We start from the raw sequence: 23,695 nt of genomic DNA, 5'->3' as shown, positions 1-23,695 counted from the left end.
GACGACTGAAGGGTTTAAAGCAGAAATATGAAGCTTCTGTGAAGCATTTCACAAATTATTCAGTAAAAAATGTTTTTCTAGATGAACTTCCAATGTTAGCCGAGTTTCCATATCTTCCTGGTATCCTTGCATGTGTCATGTGAAAGTTGCCGGATTTACATGGTCATGCCTTGAAATACCTAATTTAACTTTCAAAAGAGTGATAAGTGATCTTTTTACATGCTAACCAATGTAATGTGCATTACTGTAAACATGTTTTCTACAAGTCAAAGTTATTTTGGCTTGGTAAGTTTGACTTTTGGGACACATCTGTCAGATTTAACCCCCAAAATTCATTGGAGCTGTCAATAAATAAAATAAATGAATGATATATCAAATTAATTAATTAAATATATTGAAAAAATGTGCTGAATTGTCCTCTAAATACAGCTTTTTTTCTGATTCCGTTATAACATATATAGTTTCTCTTTTATGAGAATAAAATGAAACAAAACTACAATCTGCACAAAAGATTTAAATAATGATTTCAACTGTTCACTTAATTTACAATAATTATATATTATAATTATATATTTTGTTATGTATGTCAAAAGTTTGGTGTCAGTACAATTTTTGTTAAATAAATTAATACTTTCATTCAGCAAGGATGCATTTAATTGATTAAAAGTGACATTTATAATGTTACAAAACATTCTATTTCTATTTCAAAAATGAATGCTGTTCTGAACTTTCTATCATAAAAAAAAAAACATTATGGTTTAAAAAGATTAAGCAACATAACCATTTTCAACATTGATAATGAAAAGGAAATGTATTTCTTGAGCAGCCAATCAGCATATTAGAATGATTTCTTAAAGGAGAACTCCGGTCAATTTTAACATTGAGCTCATTTTTTTGTACATTTGGAGTACTCGATTGTCGAGTTCACGCGCATTGGTTTAGTACCTATGATCATGCGCGTGAACTCGACAATCGATTACTATGGACTTAGACCGAAAACAGGATGTAAATACAGGTATGAGCGCTGGCTGAATAAACATCATTTTTATTCATATCTTTCACATCTACTGCAGTCAGATTGACCCGCGTTCACTCTGAAGGAATCACTCACATGACCTGTGCACTTGTAATGACACATCAAGGATGTTAAGAGGCTAAAAGCAGGTTTAGTACTTGCCCCATTGAAGTCAACAGGGTGCACATTTTAAAACGAGGATAACACTGTGTAGGCAACACCGATTTTTGTCGTTGTTCTCTGTATTGACAGCACTCCAAATTTACAAAAAAATGAGCTCAATGTTAAAATTGACCGGAGTTCTCCTTTAAGGATCATGAGACACTGAAGACTGGAGTAAGGATGCTGAAAATTCAGCTTTGCCACCATAGGAATAAATTACATTTTAAAATATTAAAATAAAAAGGTTATATTCACAATATTAAAGATTTACTTGACCAAATAACTTTTTAACTTATGAATAATTTTTGATCATTCAAACAGTATTGCAAAGAAGAGCACCATTTTTCCCTTTGTTCACCGATAAAAAGGACATTTATAAATATGAAATGGTCCAATGTAATTGAAGTAAAAGTCAATCAGGAAGTAACCAATAACAGAAAGAATACTTCCTAATTGTATCATTGAAACAAGCATTTTCTGTGAAGCTGCTTTGAAACAATATGTATTCTGAAAATAACCGTGAATGGAATTAAATAAAACAGTGATGGGGTCTTTAAACTGAGCATTCAGACTCTCTCTGAGCCTTTAAGAATAATGCTATCTTTCTGATATTGTCCAATAATACACACACAGCCCAAAATCGACTTGAATAAATGCTGATAACACTTGGACTTCACAGTGCGGGAGAGGAGAATCCCCCTATCAGGAGCAAAGAGAGCTAGAAACACAGCAACAGTGTGATCATCTTACCACAAGACTCAGGTCTCCTGTCAGCCACTACAAATCCACTCTTCTGCACCAGCACGTCTGAGCAACACAACAGCATGATACAACATGGGACACACACGCACACACACATCACAGAGGACACAGAGAGAGGACTCAAATGAAGAAGAAGAAAAAAAAGAGCAATGGCACAAATACACAAAGTGTGGCTGTTTTGGAGTGGGTCATTGTCTATTGATAAGCAGTTAATTCCCCAAGGTCTTACATATAAAGAAAGTGTCTCCCCCTGAAATGATTAATAAGGTGTTCAGGTATTAAGGTCCCCGGGTGTTAACCCAGAAATCAATGATCGGCACAAATGCAAATATAACCGGGTTTGGGGTGAAAAACGCTTTAATGAGAGATAACATTCTCAAAAGTGGTTACGCAATGACGCATATATTAAAATATATACATCATAGTTACTCATAACACAAGAGAGCAAATTGTAGATACATTTTTTTTTTTTTTTTAATCCCTACTTAAATTTCTCACAAAAATGTAATCAGTGATATTCTTTGACACAGGATATATAAGATTTATAACAATGGTTGACCTCTTTAAGTAAGGCTTTACAACTTTGGGCTGAAATGTATCACACAAAAGAGCCACACTTCTCAGACATTCCTAAAGGAATGTTGGAAAGATATTAGGGTTGGGCGATACATCATAATCCCCCAGTTTCACAGACAAGGCTTATAGTTCCAGACTAAAATGCATGTTTGAGCTGTCTTAACAAAGCAATTTGCACTGACATATATTAAAATAAGTCACTGCCATTGCACACCAGTAATGTTTTTTTCTAAGGCGCGTTAATAAAAGCTACTTAAATACACTAATTGAACTAAGTCCAAATCCTGGATTAATTTAAGCCCCGTCTGTGAAACCGGGCCAATATGATATCAAATTATTTTGCTGGAAATTTTAAATTAAGCAACATGCGAATAGTACAATGATTTTAATGCAATTTTTATTTACTAAATAAATAGGCTATTTTTGTTTGGCCTCTAAATTTGACATTAGTGAGCATAAGAATGTTAGGACAGGGATATTTAAACAGCATCTCTAATTTGAATTCAAGTAGGCAATAAAATGTTTTAATAAAATTATATGTATGTAAATATTACCATTTATTATTATTTTATGTTATTAAATGTTATATATTACGTTTCTGCATTAAACACTTTGATCGTACTTGACAACTATGGCCGTTTGGTTGAAATTATGGTTCCTGACTGGAAAAAAACTATTCAGAACAAACAGACAATATCAGATATTGTCAAAAGAATGAAAAAATATTTCATATTTTTAGCTATATCGCCCAGCCCTAGAGGACACCGTGGTTAAGGTGGTTTAGTCATGCTTCAGATGAGGCGAGTCCAACACCAAAATAAACATGCATCACTTCCTGCATTCACCACTATTCCCTCTAACTCATATGTGAAAGTGAGACATTTATGCAAGGACAAAAAGTAATCAATAAAAACTACACACGTGAAAACTGCTTCAGAATAGCTCAGAAATCTATGAAAAGAGCCCTGAGGAAATTGTGCCATTATCTCATTCAGACACACAAGCGACTTTCAATCGAACAGGAAAACATCTCATTCCAAACAATGTGAATCGTATTTTAATCGATACGATTATCACAGTGTTCTTCACCATAAACGTCACATTAACGGCCATGCACAGAACTGCTTTTCCTTCTCTACTCTCCCCAGCAGCTGAGAGGAAAAACAGAGGCAAAACTTGAAAGAAAAACACACTGACAATATCTTTCAACTGCCAAAACTGGGGCCAGGAACATGTGCATCGTTTATGGTCAGCAAGTATGAATCATGCCGCTGTTTAAAGCCGTTCCACTGCAGTTAGTGGACAGGCACAGCCTTCCATCTGTGCTGTGTGGAGGAAACTGTTTCCATTTTAGAGTCTACAGAGAGACCGTGTGAGAGGAGCAGTGTGCTTCGGTCCACACCACATGCACACGCACTTTAGTACAGCTAAACACTACTATTCTGTACGAGTAGAAAAAGAAAGTGTGAGTGTGAAAGACAAGTAAGAACGAAAGTGCCCGTCGTCACTTACCTGTAGGGTCAAACTCGTGTGTAGGGGTACCGGGCAGCTTATCGCTTTTGGGCCTTTTGTCGGGAGGGTGGTCTCTGTTGAGAATGCTACTGGTTCTGCAAACACAAACAGGAGAAATCAATGTACAAGGTCAATGAAACACATTAACACCCTGCAACAAAAATATAACAATACACCATTTGTAAAATAAGTGCATGCATGTGTCACATGCCACCATAAAATCGTACTATGTATTTATCAGCATTATAATGGCCATGCTGCTCGCTAGATATCAGCAATGACATGAAAGAACTCATATCGTCAGCCATTAATTCAGACCAGCTTTAAGTGCATTGACTGATGGCACTGTGTATTGCGTAGTGTTGAGTAGTTTCATCTTGCTGTGTGCTTTTTGCTTTGTTAACTTCCTGCTAGGACAACAGATGTGTCCCACCGCGCTTATGCAGCCCTATTCATTAAAGGCATAAATTAAGAGGCTCCGCGTGAGTCCTGCTGGTTCTTTATCAGAAGAGCAAGTGGAAAAGCCTGCGTACAGCAGTATGAATCCAGGTCTAAAAGAAGGTGAGGTGAGGCGGGGCGAGTGTGTTTAACAGTGCTCTGCTTCCCGCTCTCAGGCTGTGTGAGAAACCTTTGTTCTGTAGGCCAGCCAGTGATGGGACACAGTGCTGAAGAAGCCCTTTGTAGGCCTGTCTTACTGAGAGCCACTGTACTAACAGCCCGCTGCCATTTCCTTCACCTGGGCTCGCGCGCTTGACCTGTGGACCCTGCAGACCACCAAACTGACTGAAAATTATGTGCTCAATGAGAAACATCCACACAAAACTATCACTTCAGCATTTTAAACGATGGAGGAGCAGCTAAACATCACATTTGTCTGTCAGCCTGACAGCTCATCGATTTTGAACTCATTCTACAGGTCAGCCAAAAGGCCGGTTAATTACAGGACGGTATCAGAGAGAGTTGAATCTAAACCCTTAAAGGGAAGCGCAAGACATTTGCAATGTTGCTCTGAACACTGGGAATAATAGCATGAAGGCTTAACTAACTTTTCTAAGATTGCTTCAGAGGTCAGCTAACTGTGAAATTAACACTGCAGCGAAGTAATGGAAAGGACTCGCTGAGATTAGCCCACCCTTTATGAGGACCGTAGATTACACAGGGCAATTTGTCACCGCTGGTAAACTAGATAAGTCTAATGAGAGAACAGCCGTCAATCACTGACTTTTCAATTTAAACTCAATTAATAAAATTAACATTGAATGCCGGCACAGGATAACTTAAGCAATCCTGTTCCCTCCCCATAGGGGCCACAATTTCCACATTTAGTCCAACTGTCACGTGTAAAATAAAAAATAAAATGTAAAATAAAAATATCCACTGTTTCACAAAGCACAACCCATCTTAAATTTAACATGAGAGCTAACAACCACTAATATTACAAGTTTAAATTACCAGTCAACATTAGAATGACTGAGACCCAAATCAGAAAGACTGACACACTTTAAAAGGACAGTTCTTTCTAAAAACTGAAAATGTATAATTTACTCACTCTCATGTTGTTCCAAACCTCCATTACCTTCTTCCAGGATCTGTGCATTAAGCTCCCACTTTTTCTATGCAATGTGTTGTTTATTTGTTCTTTTCTTTACTAACTTTTCTCAAACTAACTTTTCACATATAAATTTACAGATTTTAAATATAAAATAGTTCTAAGCAGTTTGTTTTATGATCTATCCTGTGCAGTGATTATTTTTTCATTTCATGGATAAATAGAATAAGATAATATTACAAACTGTTTCTTTGCATTTATTTTGGATTTATTGTCAGTATTGGTTTACAGTTCACATGGGTAGGGTACTTTCCACTGTGTGTGTGTGTGTGTGTGTGTGTGTGTGTGTGTGTGTGTGTGTGTGTGTAAAACCCTGATACAGGACCTTTAGAACAACATGAATGTGAGTAAGTGACAATTTTCATTTCCAGGTTAATTATCCCTATGAAAACGGTCAAAACAATTGTATAGTTCTTAAGTCTTCGAGCAGGGGCAGTGGTGTAGCACACTGTTCTTGCTTGTATCAGAGCTTTCTGTAGCAACACAGGATCCTTTTGAGAGCAGTTTGAGGGAACTGAATGGGCCATTTATGAAAATGCTTGTGAAACGTTCCATGGTCTGCTCAGCTAAAAACCTCCCGCCAAAGAGGAGGAATGGAAAAGTATATCCAAACAACCAAAGCAGCCAATAATCGTACCTTTTACATGTTATTCTCTCCATGATGTATCATGCATGCTGATGGTACACATAAGAATACTGCCATTTGTGTATCTGTGCTTACGACCACATCTGTTACAGTAATGCTTATGCATAAAAGTTTTAACAAGTGGATTTTTCAGTTCGTCTCCAACTGGTCTAGCCTCTGTAGAGTCAGGCGAAGTTGTAATGTAGGAGTCACAGCAGTGATGCAAGGGAGGCCATCTTCACTCCTGGAGAAGGAGGTGGTGGCAATTGAGTTGGAAGGGTAAAGCAAGTGCAAGAATGATGGGAAGAGGGGTGGGTTCTCTGCTCAAATGAGGTTTTGTGTAATAATGGAAAAACGATCCACATGAAGCCAGAAAGGCCTGGATGAGGGACACCCCAATTACTCAACTCTGAAAGGCGTGTTTGTCAGAAACCACTTAAAGGAATAATGGGCTAAGTCGTCCCCCTTCTTTTCCGCACTTTTTAGCTCACAGATTTCTTGAGTGCATGCATTATGTGTAAGCATGTGGTGGTGTAATGCTCAGGTCGTGGTGGGCAGGCTGGCAGGGAGATAGGGGGTGAAGAGAGCTGGAGGATGATATTATTGCTGGATAGAGCGCTGGAGGAAAAGACAAGCGAGTGCTGGGCTGGCAGAGAGAAGAGAGAGAGAAGGAACAGTGACTGTGCAGAAGAAAAAGCACATGCTGTCTTTATCCAGTGCGGTCTAGAGGACCTCTGTGCTCCAACTCATGACATCACCCCCATGAATACGGCTGCACTCCTCCAAATGGTCATGTATGTTTTTCAGCAAATGTCTGTGTGCGTCAGACCAGTGACTTGACACAAGGGACAGTCAGAGGCAATCTCAAGTCAAGACACACCACAGGACTAGGACTCACAATATAGTCTTGTAATAAAGTAATGTTTTATGATGGTTAGATATGACATATAATACATAGAATGATTTCATTTATCACAGAAGATCTTCTTGATTTGAAACTTAAATACACATTTTAACAATGTAGTGCGGTTGAATTGCTAATTTACACTTTTAATCTTATCATTTATACTTTTTAACTATAATTAAATTAGTCACAAACGTAAAGTCATCTGGGTCACAAAAATATATACACAAATTATAGGATGTAATTTTATATCATGACGTTCCAGCAATGTTTTAGAATTCATATCTGTCATGAAGTTATTATAGCGGTTTAATTTGATCTTAGCTTTTGTAATAAAATAACAACCCAACAAATGAATAGTTATAGCTTGTTTTTCAAATAAAAATAAATAAATTTTAATGATAACATAACATAAATAATTCTAAACATATTTGAATATTTCTAATAATTTAAATGTAATAAAAAAAGACTATAAAAATATGTTGCTAAAACCTAAATATTTTCTGTTATGGGTAAAAAACACTGGGCTGACCGAGCCAGCAGATTTCTCTCTTTTTTTTATTTTAATTTTGAACCATAAAAGAAAAAGAAAAAGAAAAAAATCTTAGCAGATTCTAAATTACTGAAACTATTTAATGCGGTAACTGACATCACACACACACGGCACAGAAAGATGCGCGCCAGTATCATGCGCACAGACAGCGTTCCAGAATCGAGTTCTCTTTCACGCTTGAACGAACATGAACACACAGAATTATGCCAAAATGTTAAATGGTTTGGAGCAAAATAATGAGACTGGCGTCATCTCAGCTTTACGGAAAACTTTACTGAACAAGATTAGATGATAAACAAACGTTACTTACAAAGCATAAAAAAAAGATTAGTGGACTGACGCTCCCCTCCCAGCTCCACTTCCTCGCCACTGCTCATGGGTCATGAAGTTCATTTGAATATATTGTAAAGGTTTATAACAAAACGGTCAAACATTAAATGAAACATACCACAACACAACCATTACCCAGTGTAAATCAATATCAATTACGACAAATAAATTGTAACATCATGTCAGTTTTGTCGAGTATCCTCATAATAGCAGTCTTAAATAAGTTAAATAAAGTCTTAAACGTAAAGAGTTGTGAGAAAATGAGACGTGTGTAAGATTCGCATCATGTGCAGCAGTGGCAGATCTTAAAGTGACAGAAGCCACTAATGCTGTCTGTTATTAATGTTAATCAAAGAACAAAGGAAACAGAGAAAATTCCACACTGCTCTTGATTAAAGAACTTTTGTAGCTTTAATAAGGATTAATCTATATTTAATTTATAAACTTTATTACATTTCTGTATATGTCCTACCTGTTAGGAAGGTAGGAAAGGCACAGGTTAAATATGACATTTATCACGGGTTTATGTGAGGATTGTATTAAGTTCACTTAAATTAAAAGTTGTTATATTTTTAAGCCTAATATATATATATATTTTTTTTTTAATTGATAGCTTTCAATTACACTTTAGTATTGAATGGCTATAATTAATGTTTTTAAAAAAATCAATTTCATTGAGACATCAATATCTAGAATCAGTGATACTGACCTTCATTCATAAAAAGATACCATTTAACAAGTATTTAAAATATACTCTCGTTATGTACCCTGGTAATCCAGAGTTCTCACGAGAGCACAAATTGAATTTGCTCAGCGAGTTACTCTGGTATCGAGTAATGGTGCTCATTAAATATGCCCCTCGATCTGAGCTGCACCAATCACATCGGGTTATCTGATATAGGCGGGCCAGAGGCGAGCTAAACAGATGACGACAGCACTGTGACGTCGAAGTCATTAGTAAACATTGCAAGATGGCTATGGATGAACACCAGTTGTTTGAAACGGCTTTGGCCGCTATAATGAACGAGTTAGACTTGGCTTTTTATCTAAAACAGGAACAGAAGACGCCGCTCAAATCGTTCCTTTGCAAGAAGGGCGTTTTTGCTGTTTTGCCGACCGGATACGGCAAGAGTCTAATCTACCAGTTAGCTCCGCTGGTAGCTAAGTGTATGGGGTTTATTGTTGTGATTGGTCGTAGTGTTATCCAATTGCGTGCAGTGAGATTTTCAAATGCATGCTTGGTCCCGCCCCTCGAGCTGGCCGATTTTCATTAGTCGATGCCAGACCATTAATCACACACACACACACACACACACACACACACACACACACACACACACACACACACACAGTACAGCTCAAAAAGTTTTTTTTATATTTTTGAAAGAAGTCTCTAATGCTCATCAAGGCTGCATTTATTTGATTCAAAAATACAGAAAAAAACAGTAATATTGTGAAATATTATTACAACTTAAAATAATAGTTTTCTATTTGAATATACTTTAAAAAATAATTTATTCCTGTGATGCAAAGCTGAATTTTCAGCATCATTACTCCAGTCTTCAGTGTCACATGTGACATCCAGTCTATCACATGATCCTTTAGAGATCATTCTAATATTCTGATTTATTATGAGTGTTGGAAACAGTTCTGCTGCCTAATATATTTGATGAATAAAAGGTTAAAAAGAACTGCATTTATTCAAAATAAAAAAATATTTTCTAATAATATAAATCTTCTTTACTATCACTTTTTCTCAATTTAACACATCCTTGCTGAATAAAAGTATTGATTTATTTCAAAAAAAGAAAGAAAAAAAATTACTGACCAGTAGTGTATATTGTTGTTACAAAAGATTTCTATTTTTTTTTTTTTTACTTTTTATTCATCAAAGTATCCTAAAAAAGTATCACAGGTTATGAAAAAATATTAAGCAGCAGAACTGTTTCCAACTTTAATAATGAATCATCATATTAGAATGATTTCTAAAGGATCGTGTGATAGACTGGAGTAATGATCCTGAAAATTCAGCTCTGCATCACAGAAATAAATGATAATTTAAAGTATAATAAATTGAAAACCAATTATTTTAAATTGTAATAATATATCACAATATTACTTTTTTTTCTGTATTTTTGATCAAATAAATGCAGGCTTGATGAGCAGAAGAAACTTCTTTCAAAAACATTAAAAATAGTAATGTTTCCAAACTTTTGACCTGTACTGTATGTGTATATATATATATATATATATATATATATATATATATACAAATACTTGTTTAACAAAGTCTATGCAAGACATAAAATCACATAGATACACATAGTAAATGTACACTATAGCCTTTCACTTCTCCTAAAAATGCCAAATGGGGAACTTACTGTAACTATAAGGCACAAAACTATAAGAGACAAAACCACCCACTCCAAGGCGATGAGGTCTCTTTTGCAGATCTGTCAAATTTTGGCTGCTGGAGTCAGTGGAAATAAATGAAGCGGAAGCAAACAGAAAAATTAACATTGCAGATGTCTCTTCACAGAATAACATTTCACAAAGTCATTTAACAAATAAAGGCTACATCTATGGCCATAATGAACCAAAATGAACAACCAAATCCAGGAAGCATCTAAGCAAATAAGAGGAGGACAAATGCTTTGTGGATGGATAGAAGAGTCTTTATGGCCCTAAAAGCGCACCAACTGGCTCTAACAGGAGCCCGCATTTGCTCCAAACATCAGCTGTTAAAACCCATTAAACAGTGATGACTGAGTAATGACATGATCAAACAAGAGCAGAGTATGTGTGTGCTTGTGAGCATGCACACACACAGATACAGTCAGGGTAATAATGGGAAGTGAGAGCAAAAGTCAAAAGAAAATAACTGAATAGGTAAGTGAATGTGGAAGTGTCATTTGGGGTAATGTCAGATGACATGGGTCGAGTTGGGTCTCTGAAATGACCGGCCCCTCCCCCAGGTGACATCACAATGAGGAACGGGGGAGCTGAGCGGCAGCGGCCTGGGGAGATTTTCCTTTTCTGCTCCAATAAACTCAATCACCCGTCCTGACAGGGCTGGAGGATGTGCATTTCTTCACGCTAGATTGTCCGTTTAAATTCTTTGATATTGCAGGAGGAGGTGGGAAAGCAGAGAGTAAGCCAAGTTCACAACACACTCAGTTGCCACCAAGGTCAAGAGGACAAGCTGACGCCGAAAGCCAGTCAGAACTCATAACGATCCATACCTCCCAAAACAAAAGATCACAATCGACACAGGTCCTACTCTGTCAAAAACTAATTAGAAAAAGCTGCTAAAGAGGCTTCATGCTCAGCTACTTAGAGAGTTTCGGCCAGCGTTTATGCCAAGCACTCCAAACAAAACACTGCAGATACCATTAATTATTATTAATTAGCCCAAGCCTCTGACTACATATCCATTCAGATTTATTATATATTAGAAATTCTTAATTCTAGCAGCAAACCTTCTGTTGGCTAGAGTATGTTAGTGGGGCAACACAACAGTGATTTAATGTGTTTTGCTCATGAAGAAGCAGTACTGAGACGTTCCCAAAATTAAATTAAATAAATATATTTTCAAATTAATTCATTTTGAAAATGGTCTTTGCTCCAGGCAGGGTTATGAAAACTGTACCACTAAATAAATACATAAATAAAAATAGTTTAGAACGGTCCTTGCTACAGGCAACATGTATCGCTCAATATCATAAAATAAGATCAAATAAAAATAAATAAATAAGATAAAATGATTTCCCAGTGAGGTACATTTTTCAAAATATCATCTTTCGTATTCCACAGAAGATACTGTTTTTAAATGACAGAATTTTTCTTTTTGGCTGGACAATCCCTTTGATTTGTATTTAGCCTGTATTTTCCTTTAATACTCCTGAATGTCTGAAAAGAAAATGAATATTTTAGTGCATCAGAGCCGTGTTAATCCTGCAGCCAACTGTCATGCCATCTCGCAGCAGTGAATCACGCAGCACACAGGATTAATCTCGGCCCAGTGTGCCCGCCTTTCCACGCTGCCCCAGAAAATACATAAGATTTAAGCGTCCACACAGCGTGAGGGAGAAAAGGACAGGCGAATAAATCATATCCAATCGCTTTCTGCAGAGAGGCAGTCGTCTCTCTCTCCCCACACTTTTCAGTCACAGCTTAATGCACCGGAGAAAATACAGCACAGCAGTCTGGTCTCCACTTGGCACAGAAGGCCAGGGATTGCATAAGCCAAGACTGCAAAGGGAAAAGGAATAGCCTATATCAGACATATATAACAATGTGGCATAGGGAATAGAGATTATTAGATGGTCATTTTGAAAACGGTTATGTTGAAAATAACACTAGCAGGTTGCTTCAATGTCATGCTGAGCAGCCACAAATCTCTTCTTGCATCATACCATTGTATAGACTTGCACTTTTACTACGTTTTGGTATCGGCAAGCGTTCATAAGCATTAACATCACAACACTGCAACCCCCCGGTCAATGTCCCTCCCCTTCTCAGCAGCCAGAGGGCTTTTGGCTGCAGCTCCACATTTCCCATTCACTGTCGTATAGGGGAATCTATGTTCAAACAAACCCTGTGAAAGCTCTCCAAACTCGGCTGCCATTTGCTGTACTGCTCGGAAAAACCCATTTTACTAACTCTGTATTGACATCTGTTAAGGTAACAAAAACACTGATATAGGGTCAGTCTCCCTTTCCTGGAACATCTAAAGAATGTTGTAATGTATAATGCATCCATCTGATTGGCTGGCCATTTCACATCATTCAGGAGTTAGGGTATATAGTTTAATTACAAGTTTATATCAATCTGTCAGGAAACAAAGATTGCTTACCAGTAATCAGAATTGATTTGGCAAAGTTTACACAGTTATTATCATTGAATCTTTAAAAGATATTCAATATTTTGAAGCCATAACCTTGTGACTGTTTCAAGTATCTGTATGCCAACCATGGAAAACCATGAGAAGACTATTTTTGCACATTGGACTATTATTGTGGTAGCATTCATGTCAGTGGCACATTATTTGAAACATTACAAAGAAAACAAATCTTTGGTTGTTTGATGTCAGTCAGACAGCCACATGCTGTCTATATTAGCCCTTCCTAAAAAACTGCGGCAATGGCAACTATATACTATATAACTATGTAAGCTGTGTAAAAAAAGAGGCTTTTATATCATTATAGTAAAGACATAAAAAAATGTAAGAATATGTACTTTATTTAACATTCAAAGCATTATTACATTCCATTAGAACACTGTTAAATCTCAAGAGAAACATTTGTTACAGGCAATTTTGCTCATAAACCCAAAGAATGCAAGACAAGGTGGTGATGGCAAGGAATAGCGCTGTAGAAACATACACACAAAACATATATAAACAATATATATTTAACTGTAACCTATATAGCTATAAATATAAAATATAAACAAATGAAGAAGAAAAGTCATTATGAAGAATTAAAATAGATGTTTGCACATTTGTTTTTACTGTTAAAATAATCACAATTAATTCCATGATTAATCTAACCATATTTAACCAATATGTCAAGTTACCATGTAAACTGACAGTCCTAAAAAAAAAAAATCTATAGTTTTTTGCAGATCCTCTATTCTCCAGACCCCAAATTCAAAACCCTTGGTTTAAATGGGCAGTTCTTGGTCATTATAAGTTGCAATGTGCCCCTGACTTTATGCCGACTGTTCAAATTACTGCATCTACTACAAAAAGTTAGCAAAAGCTGCCACAATAGCACCACTCTTTTTCTTTTTTTTTATTTCCATGTGTCCACTCAATAATTATGTGCAAACACTCTATCTGCCCAAAGTGACAAAATATTTGCTTTCTTTTATGACATTTGAACCTTGTGGGTTGCAAAGTATTTGCAGCACTATATCACTATCAAAGCAGTTATGCTAATTTGTATGCTAACAGCTCATTCGAAACAAGACCCATCATCAGACCATTCCTGTCATCATTCAGCTTGGATATGATCTTTAACTGAAGACCACAACAACCAAACATGGTTTTAGCCTAAAAAGAAAAACACCTGACTTAAATTTCAAGGGTGTTGACTGTAATTGGGTGTTGAAAACAAATTAAAAACACCATACCTGAACCTTAGGGATAACTTGCCCATACTTATTAATAATTACTTTAATGGCCATGAGAAACATTTCTTGCCAGTTGACGCAATATATGTTACTCTCAAAGGGACTCATTTTGAAACACAAAATGTGCATTCATGGCTATCTTCATGCCGTGATTTCTGAGTTACTTCTATTCATAGACTTTCAGTTGATTTCACAGTGCGGTCTGGGCTTCACGACTGTCAACTGAGATACTTTTTCCTCTGCCAGAGACAAGTATACCAGTTTTGCCCAATGGAAACTCATAAAAAAATGCAGAAAATCATAGTCGTGAGGAAGGCTAGTCTCTGTGGGGTAGATATTCTGGTTTGAATATCTACCCCGCAGAGACTAGCCTTCCTCACAACTATGATTTTCTGCATTTTTTTATGAGTTTCCATTGGGCAAAACTGGTATACTTGTCCAAATCCGACTTCAAGTACTCAAACATCTTTGTCAATCTGCAAACTTTAGGCTTTCCATGCAATCCATCAAGACTAAAAGAAACCAATTCCCTCATTTCAGCTCAGAAGGGTGTAAGACAAGGCAGCACAGCCAAAATCACAATGAGCACTTTGACAAGACAGATGACTCACCTGCAGCTAAGCTTACGTGCTCATATTTACGTCTGACAACGGAGTAACTAGGTGTGTTTCTGAGACTTTCAGCTGCTTCACCCAAGGTAAAGGTGAGTATAGGTGTGGCCCCGTGTTGTAGTGAAAGGCCCATTTGTCTGGAGCTGGAGGGGGCAGGGGAGAACAGAGGGGTAGGGGGAAGAACGGGGGTGTCAGACATTGTTGTGACTCAGCAGGGGCTGGTGATCTTTACTGAGACAGATCTGGTGCAGAAAGAGCACCGGAGAGGAGGAGGAGTTGGTGTTGTGTGCATGCCAAAGTGGCAGCAGGGTGTGAGGCCGGCCCACTCCACTCTTCATTTACACTCCAGTGAGAGCGTCTGTCAGCCACTCAGGCCACAAGAATGAGCACACAACAATATTGTGCTCAAAACATCAGCAAACTGCTTCATGAAACCTGACCGTGAATCAATGTATTGCAGAAAGCAGAAAGAACTGGGCGTGTGTCAGGAGAACACAACCCTTGTGTTGACACTATGATCTAAACCTAGAGTGGGCCAACCGGTTCTGTGCTTACAAATAATGGACTGAAAATCTGAGATTTAAGGGAGCCCTGTAATGTCATATATATATATATACACATATACACACACACACACACACACACACACACACACACACACACACACACACACACACAATCTTATAACAAACAATCACAATCTGAATCGTGATCTTCCCAATTTTTAGATGTATTATTGAGAATATCCAGACTGGAACAAGCTTATGGACTTATCTGCATAATTTGCAACACAATATTGCATTAAACAATCAGTTGTAAAATAGTCATTAAACCCTGAGTTAAACTTTAAAATACTGCATGGTCTGTATGAATTAAATATACATTGATTCTAATTAAAAAAATCTTTATGTAAATACTCGCCAAGATGGACATTTTTACATATTTTTGTTTATATTTGACTGCCTGAAACCCCATGTATACTTTGGTAGTCCTTGTTCAGCTTCGTCTCGCAGCGCGCACACAGAAAACGTGTGAGGATCAGTCTCTTTCGCAGTTAAATGTGCTATTAATAACTGGTTTTAAAATAAAGCATGTCACGCAATAGACTGCATTTTTCGACAATCATGTTACATGATTTGACTGATTTGGACGTTAAGTTTAAGCTTTTAAGGAGGGGCGAAAGCACAAAAAAAAACAAAACAAAAAAAAAAAACATTCTATATATTCTATATATATATAGAGCACGTTTAAGCTTCCACAAGAACCAATGAGGTTTGGTCTTGCACGTCAAGCAGGTTCGGTTGAGCTTGTTAATGTTCGCTGATCAGTGTTTAAATGTCAATAAAAGCCTAAATTAAAAAGTCAAAAGTTGCTTTCAAACACTCCTGTGTATATTTGTGTAAGCGCTCTTTCAAAGATTTCTATTTACAACTTGTTTTTGAAGTGTTGATCATTAGCCAATCAAAGACATATCTGTTGAGCGTGCAAACAGAAGTGATCAAGTTAGTCAGAATCCGCTAAACAGCGCTTGTTTTTCGTGCTGTTCAGTACACTGCAAAGTTTCTGGATTTACAACTGTATTTAAATGCATGGTTGAATCCATGATTGGCAGCGATATAAACATAGCAACAGACGAGACAAAACAATCTGATACTGTATGTCAAAACAGATGTGCATTAAGTCTTATAGTGTAAATGCAAACTAATAGACCTACCACTTGTTCTATGTAATGTGTACAGGTATGTGTTTTTCTGTCCAATTTAGTTAATTATTCAGACTGAAGAGCTCTGTGCTCAATTAGACTGATTGGTTCCTCTTGTTCATTAAAAAGAACCACCCCAATCGAGAGGTTTGAACAGAATGTTCTGTTGTATGATCATTGTTGCATGCAGCCAGCGAGCACAATACAACTGAAACCTGGGCTGATTGTTTATTGTCCAAAGATAATTTTGCAATGCTTAAGTCTTTCTTTCTCTCCAAGCAAAAATCACAAATTCACAGCTCTACAGCTACAGTTATAATGAACATAACAAGCATTTAATTTCAGAATGTATTAATGATGGTACAGTTTCAAATATTAGAGTGTTGAAATATCATTAGTGAAGCAATGCATCACAGCTCAGCAGCACGGCTATTTGAAGCAACTTGGATATTAAGCTGCTCTCTGCTTATCATTGATGAACAGGAAACACGTTTCAACGTTAGCCTAATCCCCCTGAGTGTGAAAAAGAGGAACAAAACTTATTCTGTCACAAAATGTCAGCAGTGTTTAATTCAATATAATCATTTGTAATGACTTTAGTTGCTGGGGACTGTAAAACTTACAAAAAGATATTTTATATATATATATATATATATATATATATATATATAATTTATTTTTATTTTTTTTTACTTTTTTTTTTTTCTCCAAAAATGTAATCAACCTGATTTAAATATATAAATTATCATTGCATGCCATCTATTTTATATGATATGAAATATCTATTTTTTTCCTATTATAAAATGCTGTCAAGATTGCCATTACAAATGAATGAATGCTAATAATTTCAAAAAAATTTTTTTTTTTTTTTTTTTACATTAAAGGGCACCTATTATGCAAAATTCACTTTTACATGGTGTTTGAACATAAATGTGTGTTGGCAGTGTGTGAGCAAAACCACCCTAGAATGATAAAAATCCACCCAGTGGTTTTTTTACAATCTCAATAAATCATAAGCACTGTCTCAGAATGAGCTGTTCTCAGATTCGGCGCAATGTGACGTAGAATTGATCAGGCCCCTCCCACGACTGTTGAGTGACACTTCAGTTTGAGCCTAGACCCGCCCTGAGTGAGCTGGACACAGAGTCCGCCATTGTTCGACGCTTGAGCAGCTGTCGACAAGAATGTCTCCTAAGCGATTGAGGTGTGTTGTTGATGGATGTAAGAATGAACATAGCAGTCTTCATTTACTCCCGTTGTTACTCAAGGATGGATCTGTACTGTTTGTGATCAAGCTTACACTCTCCGGAGCAACAGGCCTAACGTGACTGGACACGGAAGAAATGAAAGTGCGAGCGCGCTCTTTATGACAGCTCTTCGAGTCATTTTACGGATATAAGGTTTACCAGTTTATTTAGCACCCACTGAAAAGGTGTGTATATTTGTTTACTGTTAGTTGTAACGAGTGTTTTGTGTACTTCGCTGTGTATGTTGTTGATAATGAAATGGAAAGTTTATGGATAAGACTTTAATTCGCACTTCTTATACTATGTTTATTCAGCTCTTACAGAGATTCTCTGGAGTAAAACTAACGCTCATCTTTTGTGTGATGTACAATAAACTTCACTGAACTCGTCAGTATATTTTGGTCATCATTCGGACGGGTTTTGCTACAGCAGGCTTGTATTAGTGGATAAAAGCAGATGACAAATAAGTTATAACCGTAATTAAACTAAACTATACCTGTTCTATGTCCATACAGCATATATTCTCTGGCTCTGTGGGCATTATTGTCCGACTCCGAGTCGAAATGAACACCGCGACTGAGAGTTTCTGTTCTGATATTATCAGATGAGATTGTCCTGACTCTGAGCGCGAGCTCGTGAGGCTCCGCCCCCTGTGCCGTGCAGCAGCAGTTAATTTGCATTTAAAGGGCACACACTAAAACAGCACGTTTTTCTGAGCCCCAAAAAATTACAATTTAAACATGCTGTAAAAAATGATCTGTTGGGTATTTTGAGCTAAAACTTCACATACACACTCTGGGGACATCAGAGACTTATTTTTCATCTTGTGAAAAGAGTCATAATAGGTGCCCTTTAAAAACTTGAGGGCACGTACATTCAATGTGCTGTAAAGCTTTACTATGATAAGCTGATTTACAATAAACTGCTGCTTCAATTCTAAATGCTATATGAGATGATGTCTAGGTAAAACAATCGGTTCACACACTTGAAAAGCTGTTAACCAATCTGCTTGCAGGATATCCTGTTATGGGTTACATGTAATTCTGCAGTGTGTGGGTGAAAGCGAATGATGTCAAGACACAAAGAAACAACAAATGACTTTGAACTGGCATAACCTCAGGATTAAAACACAACAGCACAAGGCTGGCGGTAACAAAAGATGCATAGACCACTTGGGTGTATGCAAACAGCTATGACATGTTTTGTGGGCGGAGCCTATCTGGTGGCAAAAAGTGACAGTTCTGCTGCAGCAGTCTATAGAAGAAATCAGTATAAAAGAAATCAGAATCGCGAGATATAAACTTGATATTCTGACTTTTGTTCTCAGAATTGTGATATAAACTTGCAACTGCGAGTTATAGTGAGAATTACGAGAGAGAAAAAAAAGTGTTACTGAGTTATTCCTCTCAGTGATAACAGATGAGAGGAAAACCAATCATCTTCCATCCTGATATTGGAACTCTACAAGATGGAAAGGTATATCAACAAAACCTTACAAGCGAGCCTCTCCCTCAGAGTTAACTTCTATCACTCATGTTTCAATCCCTACAACACTGAAAGCACATCTGTCATCATGGAGATGCCCAGACAGACAACCAGTCTGCTGTTCCACAGTGACGTCAGTGGCAAAGACCTGTGAGAGCTGCTCGAATGGCCAAGTTTACCATTAGAAAACACTCTCTGACTGACTTTTTTCAGCCATCATGAGTGAATAGTATGCGAGTACTGGACAAATAGAGGTTATTGATACATTTATTGAACTTTCCCATGGCTTGGTTTCCACTAAACACTTATAAAAAAAAAGTCTGAATCTAATCAATAGCAAATAACAGTATGATGAAGTTAGACAAGACTTCTCCCTTGATTTGTGTAATGGTCTAAAAAGCAATAATCAAGTAGCGCATAACACTTTAAACCAGTTGTGAGGTTTGCAGTAATGAAATGATCGAAGGAAATACAATTCAATGCTACAATGGTATATGGTATATAATATGAAATGATCAACCCTGCCACTAACTGAAAATGGTTTAGGCTTATTGTTGAATGGCCATTTGGCCTCTAAAATGAGATCAGAGACAGTTTGGATCACATTTGAGATATGAATTTCAAAATAAGCTGTAAGCAACAACATGACAGGATTAAACCACACAAAACCAAACATAAGCATGTTATTGGTTGATGGACAATTCAAGATGGCAGCAATGCTCACACAAGCATACGAACTTCGAAGCCAACAATGACAGAACAATCAACAATAAAAGGTAGTACTAAAAAGTACTTGTAGAGAAAAATAACATGCACAAAAAGAAAGCAGTTCGGGTTTGTCATTATTGTTAATACAACTAAAAGTATTAAAACATATTTTTTTTAAATAAGGCTGAAATAAAATAAAATATTAATATTAGATACAAATTTGAAATGTTGCCTTTGCAACTAACTGAAATAAAATAAGTTGAAGTACTAAAATCTGGGGGAAAGCAAAACAAATATTTTTTACAAATTAATAAAAATGACAAAAGCACATAACAAAATGACTATAACTTAAACTAAAATTAAAATGAAAACTGAAAAAAAAGGCATTAAAAATATTAAGAAATACCTATAAAAGTATATAAATAATACTAAAATAACACAGGTCATGTTATGTGTAGTTTCCTACTAGTATGCAAACAGCAGTACCTCAAGTGAATAATATGTCAAAATATGAGGTATTACTATTCACAAAACAGTAGGTGGAAAAACACAGAACTATTGTATCTGCTGAGATTCAAAAGTCTTCAACCAGTGGAAATTTTCCCATAATGCCACAGGAGCTGTCAAAGTCAAAAAAAGTTGACACTCAGAGTACTTTAAGCTACAGTAAATGGCTCTTTTCAAGTGCTATGGGTACCAAGAAAGTTGTACATCATGGTTAAATTGCATTTGTTAACTTGAATATTCACTGCTGATAGGTCAAAAGACAAACGGGTCAAAAAACAATGTCAACATGGCAGATGCAACATGTCTGTGAATGTATTTATACTACACACCAGCAAACCTAATAACATGTTTAAGTGCATCCAAATTCTCATATATTCATTGACTTGCCAATGGAAACTGACTTCTCAAAATTGGAAGTAAAGCACAAACCTGGTCAAGAAACAGGCTTGATGACCAACATCACACACATAAATACAAGACTAAACCCAATAAAAGCTCAATACTGACCAACACAGTTCATTATTCAGAGATTTCATAAAAACATAAAGGTGTCCACTTAAAGCTACAATAAAAAAAAAATTGCCGCTAGGGGTCGCTAACCTCTTACAATAACAAAGGCGTAGGTTGATGATGCAGTGATAAGTGGAATGATGGGACTTGCTGTCATGCTGATGGATCTAATAATGTTTTTGGATGAGTGAAAACATTCATGTTTTTTAACATGACTGTGGTATGAAGCAGCTCACGATTGCTAATGAGAGACGGATATCAGCGACACACGCGAGTCCCGCAGATATAAAGGAATAAGGACATTGAATTCTACCGAACAACCCGCAAGTGCTGAATTACTACTCACACAGGTCAGTTTATTAGACAAATGAAACTTGTGAGGTAACACAGCGCTGTTTCATTTGGTCTAACGTTACACTATCATACTAAACAGCATTTGAGTGTGTTGAAAGTTATAATGTTATTCTATGTGTTAGTTTGTTTGCTATATGAGACTAGCAGGAAGCTAGATCAACATTAGAATAACATACTGATCATATTCTAACATTTCATCATGTTGAGCTATATAACATTGATTTGTTTTATGTACATTTGCTCACCTGTCTAATAAAGTGCACGCAAGAGCGGCGTCCCTGTCAAGTCGTTACTTGTGAAGCTCAGTCAAGTCCAAGTTAGTCGCGGACAAGGAGCTCTCGGCATCTCGAAAACGCCACGCTGATATTGATCCTCGTTTTATTTCTCCTTTTGTCCCAAAGTCTGCTTGCCATAGTCCATAATGTTTGAACGAAACAACAACAGGGTGCCGCTAGACGTTACGCACTACGCAGTTGTCCACGTCTGTCGCCATGGTTACTATGACAGTACAAGCGGAAACCAGGGATAACGCGGATATTACGTCATTGACAGGCGACAAGTGAACAGGGACGGGCACTTTTTAAAATTGAGAATTTCTCTGAATTTACAAATTCTTGGAAACATTATTAACATAATGGAAGTACACAACTGAAAGAAATATATAACACTGTGCAAGTGGTTTTTGGATATTTTGATACAAAATTCTTACATATTGTACCTTTAAGTATATGGTAGGATAAGACCAGAAGCAAGTTTGTCCACATAACATGAACATAACTCATACATACCTGTCAATGACTGTGGACCGTGTGTCACTCATTGGGCTTTTGTTTTTAGCTGTTATTCGTCCTATATCCTATAGTCATTTTCAGATGCATCAGGAGAAGCATCGGTTTCTGATGTTGCATGAGGCTGTTGCATCCGTATTCTGTTGTGTTGACCAGGAGGTTCTCTAATTAGAAAAAAAACAGAAAATATATTATAAAAGATTCCATGCAGTTCACCAAAACCGCAATTCAATCCAAATGATTCCAGACAATCATATTCAAAACACACCCAAAAGTCCATACACTTATGCCATTATATGATAGACAACATAAAAGTATGTAATACGTTTTAAAAACTTTAAAAGTAAAAAAAAAATAGCACATAAACAATATGCATGATATTTTCCAACACCAAATAACTCAAATTATTTGGTAACTCAGTAACTCAAATAACATTTTGGTTCATCCAGAGGTGGTGCTGTTTACAAATAAACAAAAAACGGTTCATAAAAACAACATTAACTCTAACGTTACATCTAATATACTTGAAATTAATATAAATAAAACATATAAAATATGTTCTATAAATACAAAACGTATTATCTTGTTAGATTTAACAGTAGGCTATAGCCAGTCAGGAGGCTTGTACAGCTCAGCTTAATAATTTAAGCAAAATATAACTCAGAATTGGTGTTTTTTCGTTATTGTGCAGCTGTAAATTTACCTTCGTATTTCAGCAGCAGCTCCCAGGTGAAGTCGAAACACTTCCTACAGCTCGAAGTTGCACTGCTTTGGAAATTAATTCACTTTGGAGTTTCCTAATGCTGTCCACAGCCAACACTACAGCAGTTTGAAACCCGTACTGCAAAACGAGACTGCAGACAAGGCCTTTGCTATGCTAAAGCTAACAGCAGCCGAATAACGTCCACTCCAAAACTGAGACGCGCTATTTTCCCAACAACAATAACAAACAGCCGGCGGCATCCACACCGATCCCACAGTCACCCAGACAGGGAAAAAAATGCACGGGCTCATACACGTGTCACTCGCGGAGAGTTTCTATGGAGCGGCGACGAAATCACTTCAGCATCAAAATAAACAAAACCACTCGTTAAAGTTCGCATGGGTATCCCCGCATGCTTTTAGAAATGATACCGAGCTCGTATGAAAGCAATGGTCCACGTTAAAAACCAGTTAGCGGTTGTAGGTTCCGATCCATCAAACTGGGGAAAGTTGAGATGTGCTGCTGCCGTGTCTCCCGCGGGGCTGTGTCTCAAACCCTAGTGAGAGAGTGAGCCTGCATGGACAGCATTTCCGATTCAACCGAGCTCACGCGCGCTCGCTCTGCTGAGCTGAGTCGGAACGTACACAAAAATGTTGTACAAGTAGTCAGGCTCACTAGAATTTGAGAAACAGTCAGTGTTACGAAAGTGATGATGGTTATTCAAAGTTGCTTCTTCGCGGAGATTCAATCAAACTCTAATTAAATGCTTTAAAAGAAGAGAGTCTGTGACAGATAAATGACTTAATGTAGTTTTGGATGGCTTTGAGTGTAGACGTTTTTGTATTTTGTTCATAAAGACGCTAAAACGTACATAATTTGAATGGAACATTTGTGTGA

General features: G+C 36.9%; 1 protein-coding gene across 4 annotated transcripts in view; it reads right to left on the bottom strand.

Moving 5' to 3' along the window:
* The window catches only part of arhgef12a (Rho guanine nucleotide exchange factor (GEF) 12a), a 53,289-nt gene extending 29,801 nt beyond the window's left edge, over positions 1-23,488 (bottom strand). The window contains exons 1-4 of one of the 4 annotated variants that reach the window (XM_079885106.1): positions 22,799-23,488; positions 22,096-22,259; positions 4,028-4,122; positions 1,928-1,984 (exon numbers count right to left, since the gene is read on the bottom strand). In XM_079885106.1, the coding sequence (XP_079741232.1) occupies positions 1,928-1,984; positions 4,028-4,122; positions 22,096-22,127 (184 nt within the window). In that variant the 5' untranslated portion in view covers positions 22,128-22,259; positions 22,799-23,488. The remainder of the gene's footprint in view (positions 1-1,927; positions 1,985-4,027; positions 4,123-22,095; positions 22,260-22,798) is intronic. The other 3 variants (XM_079885105.1, XM_079885108.1, XM_079885107.1) reach the window with 3 other exon arrangements.
* Positions 23,489-23,695: the final 207 nt, after the last annotated feature.

Source organism: Squalius cephalus (genome assembly GCF_949319135.1).
Source record: "Squalius cephalus genome assembly, chromosome: 11".
NCBI lineage: Eukaryota > Metazoa > Chordata > Actinopteri > Cypriniformes > Leuciscidae > Squalius > Squalius cephalus.
This window is presented reverse-complemented; position numbering and strand designations above follow the sequence as displayed.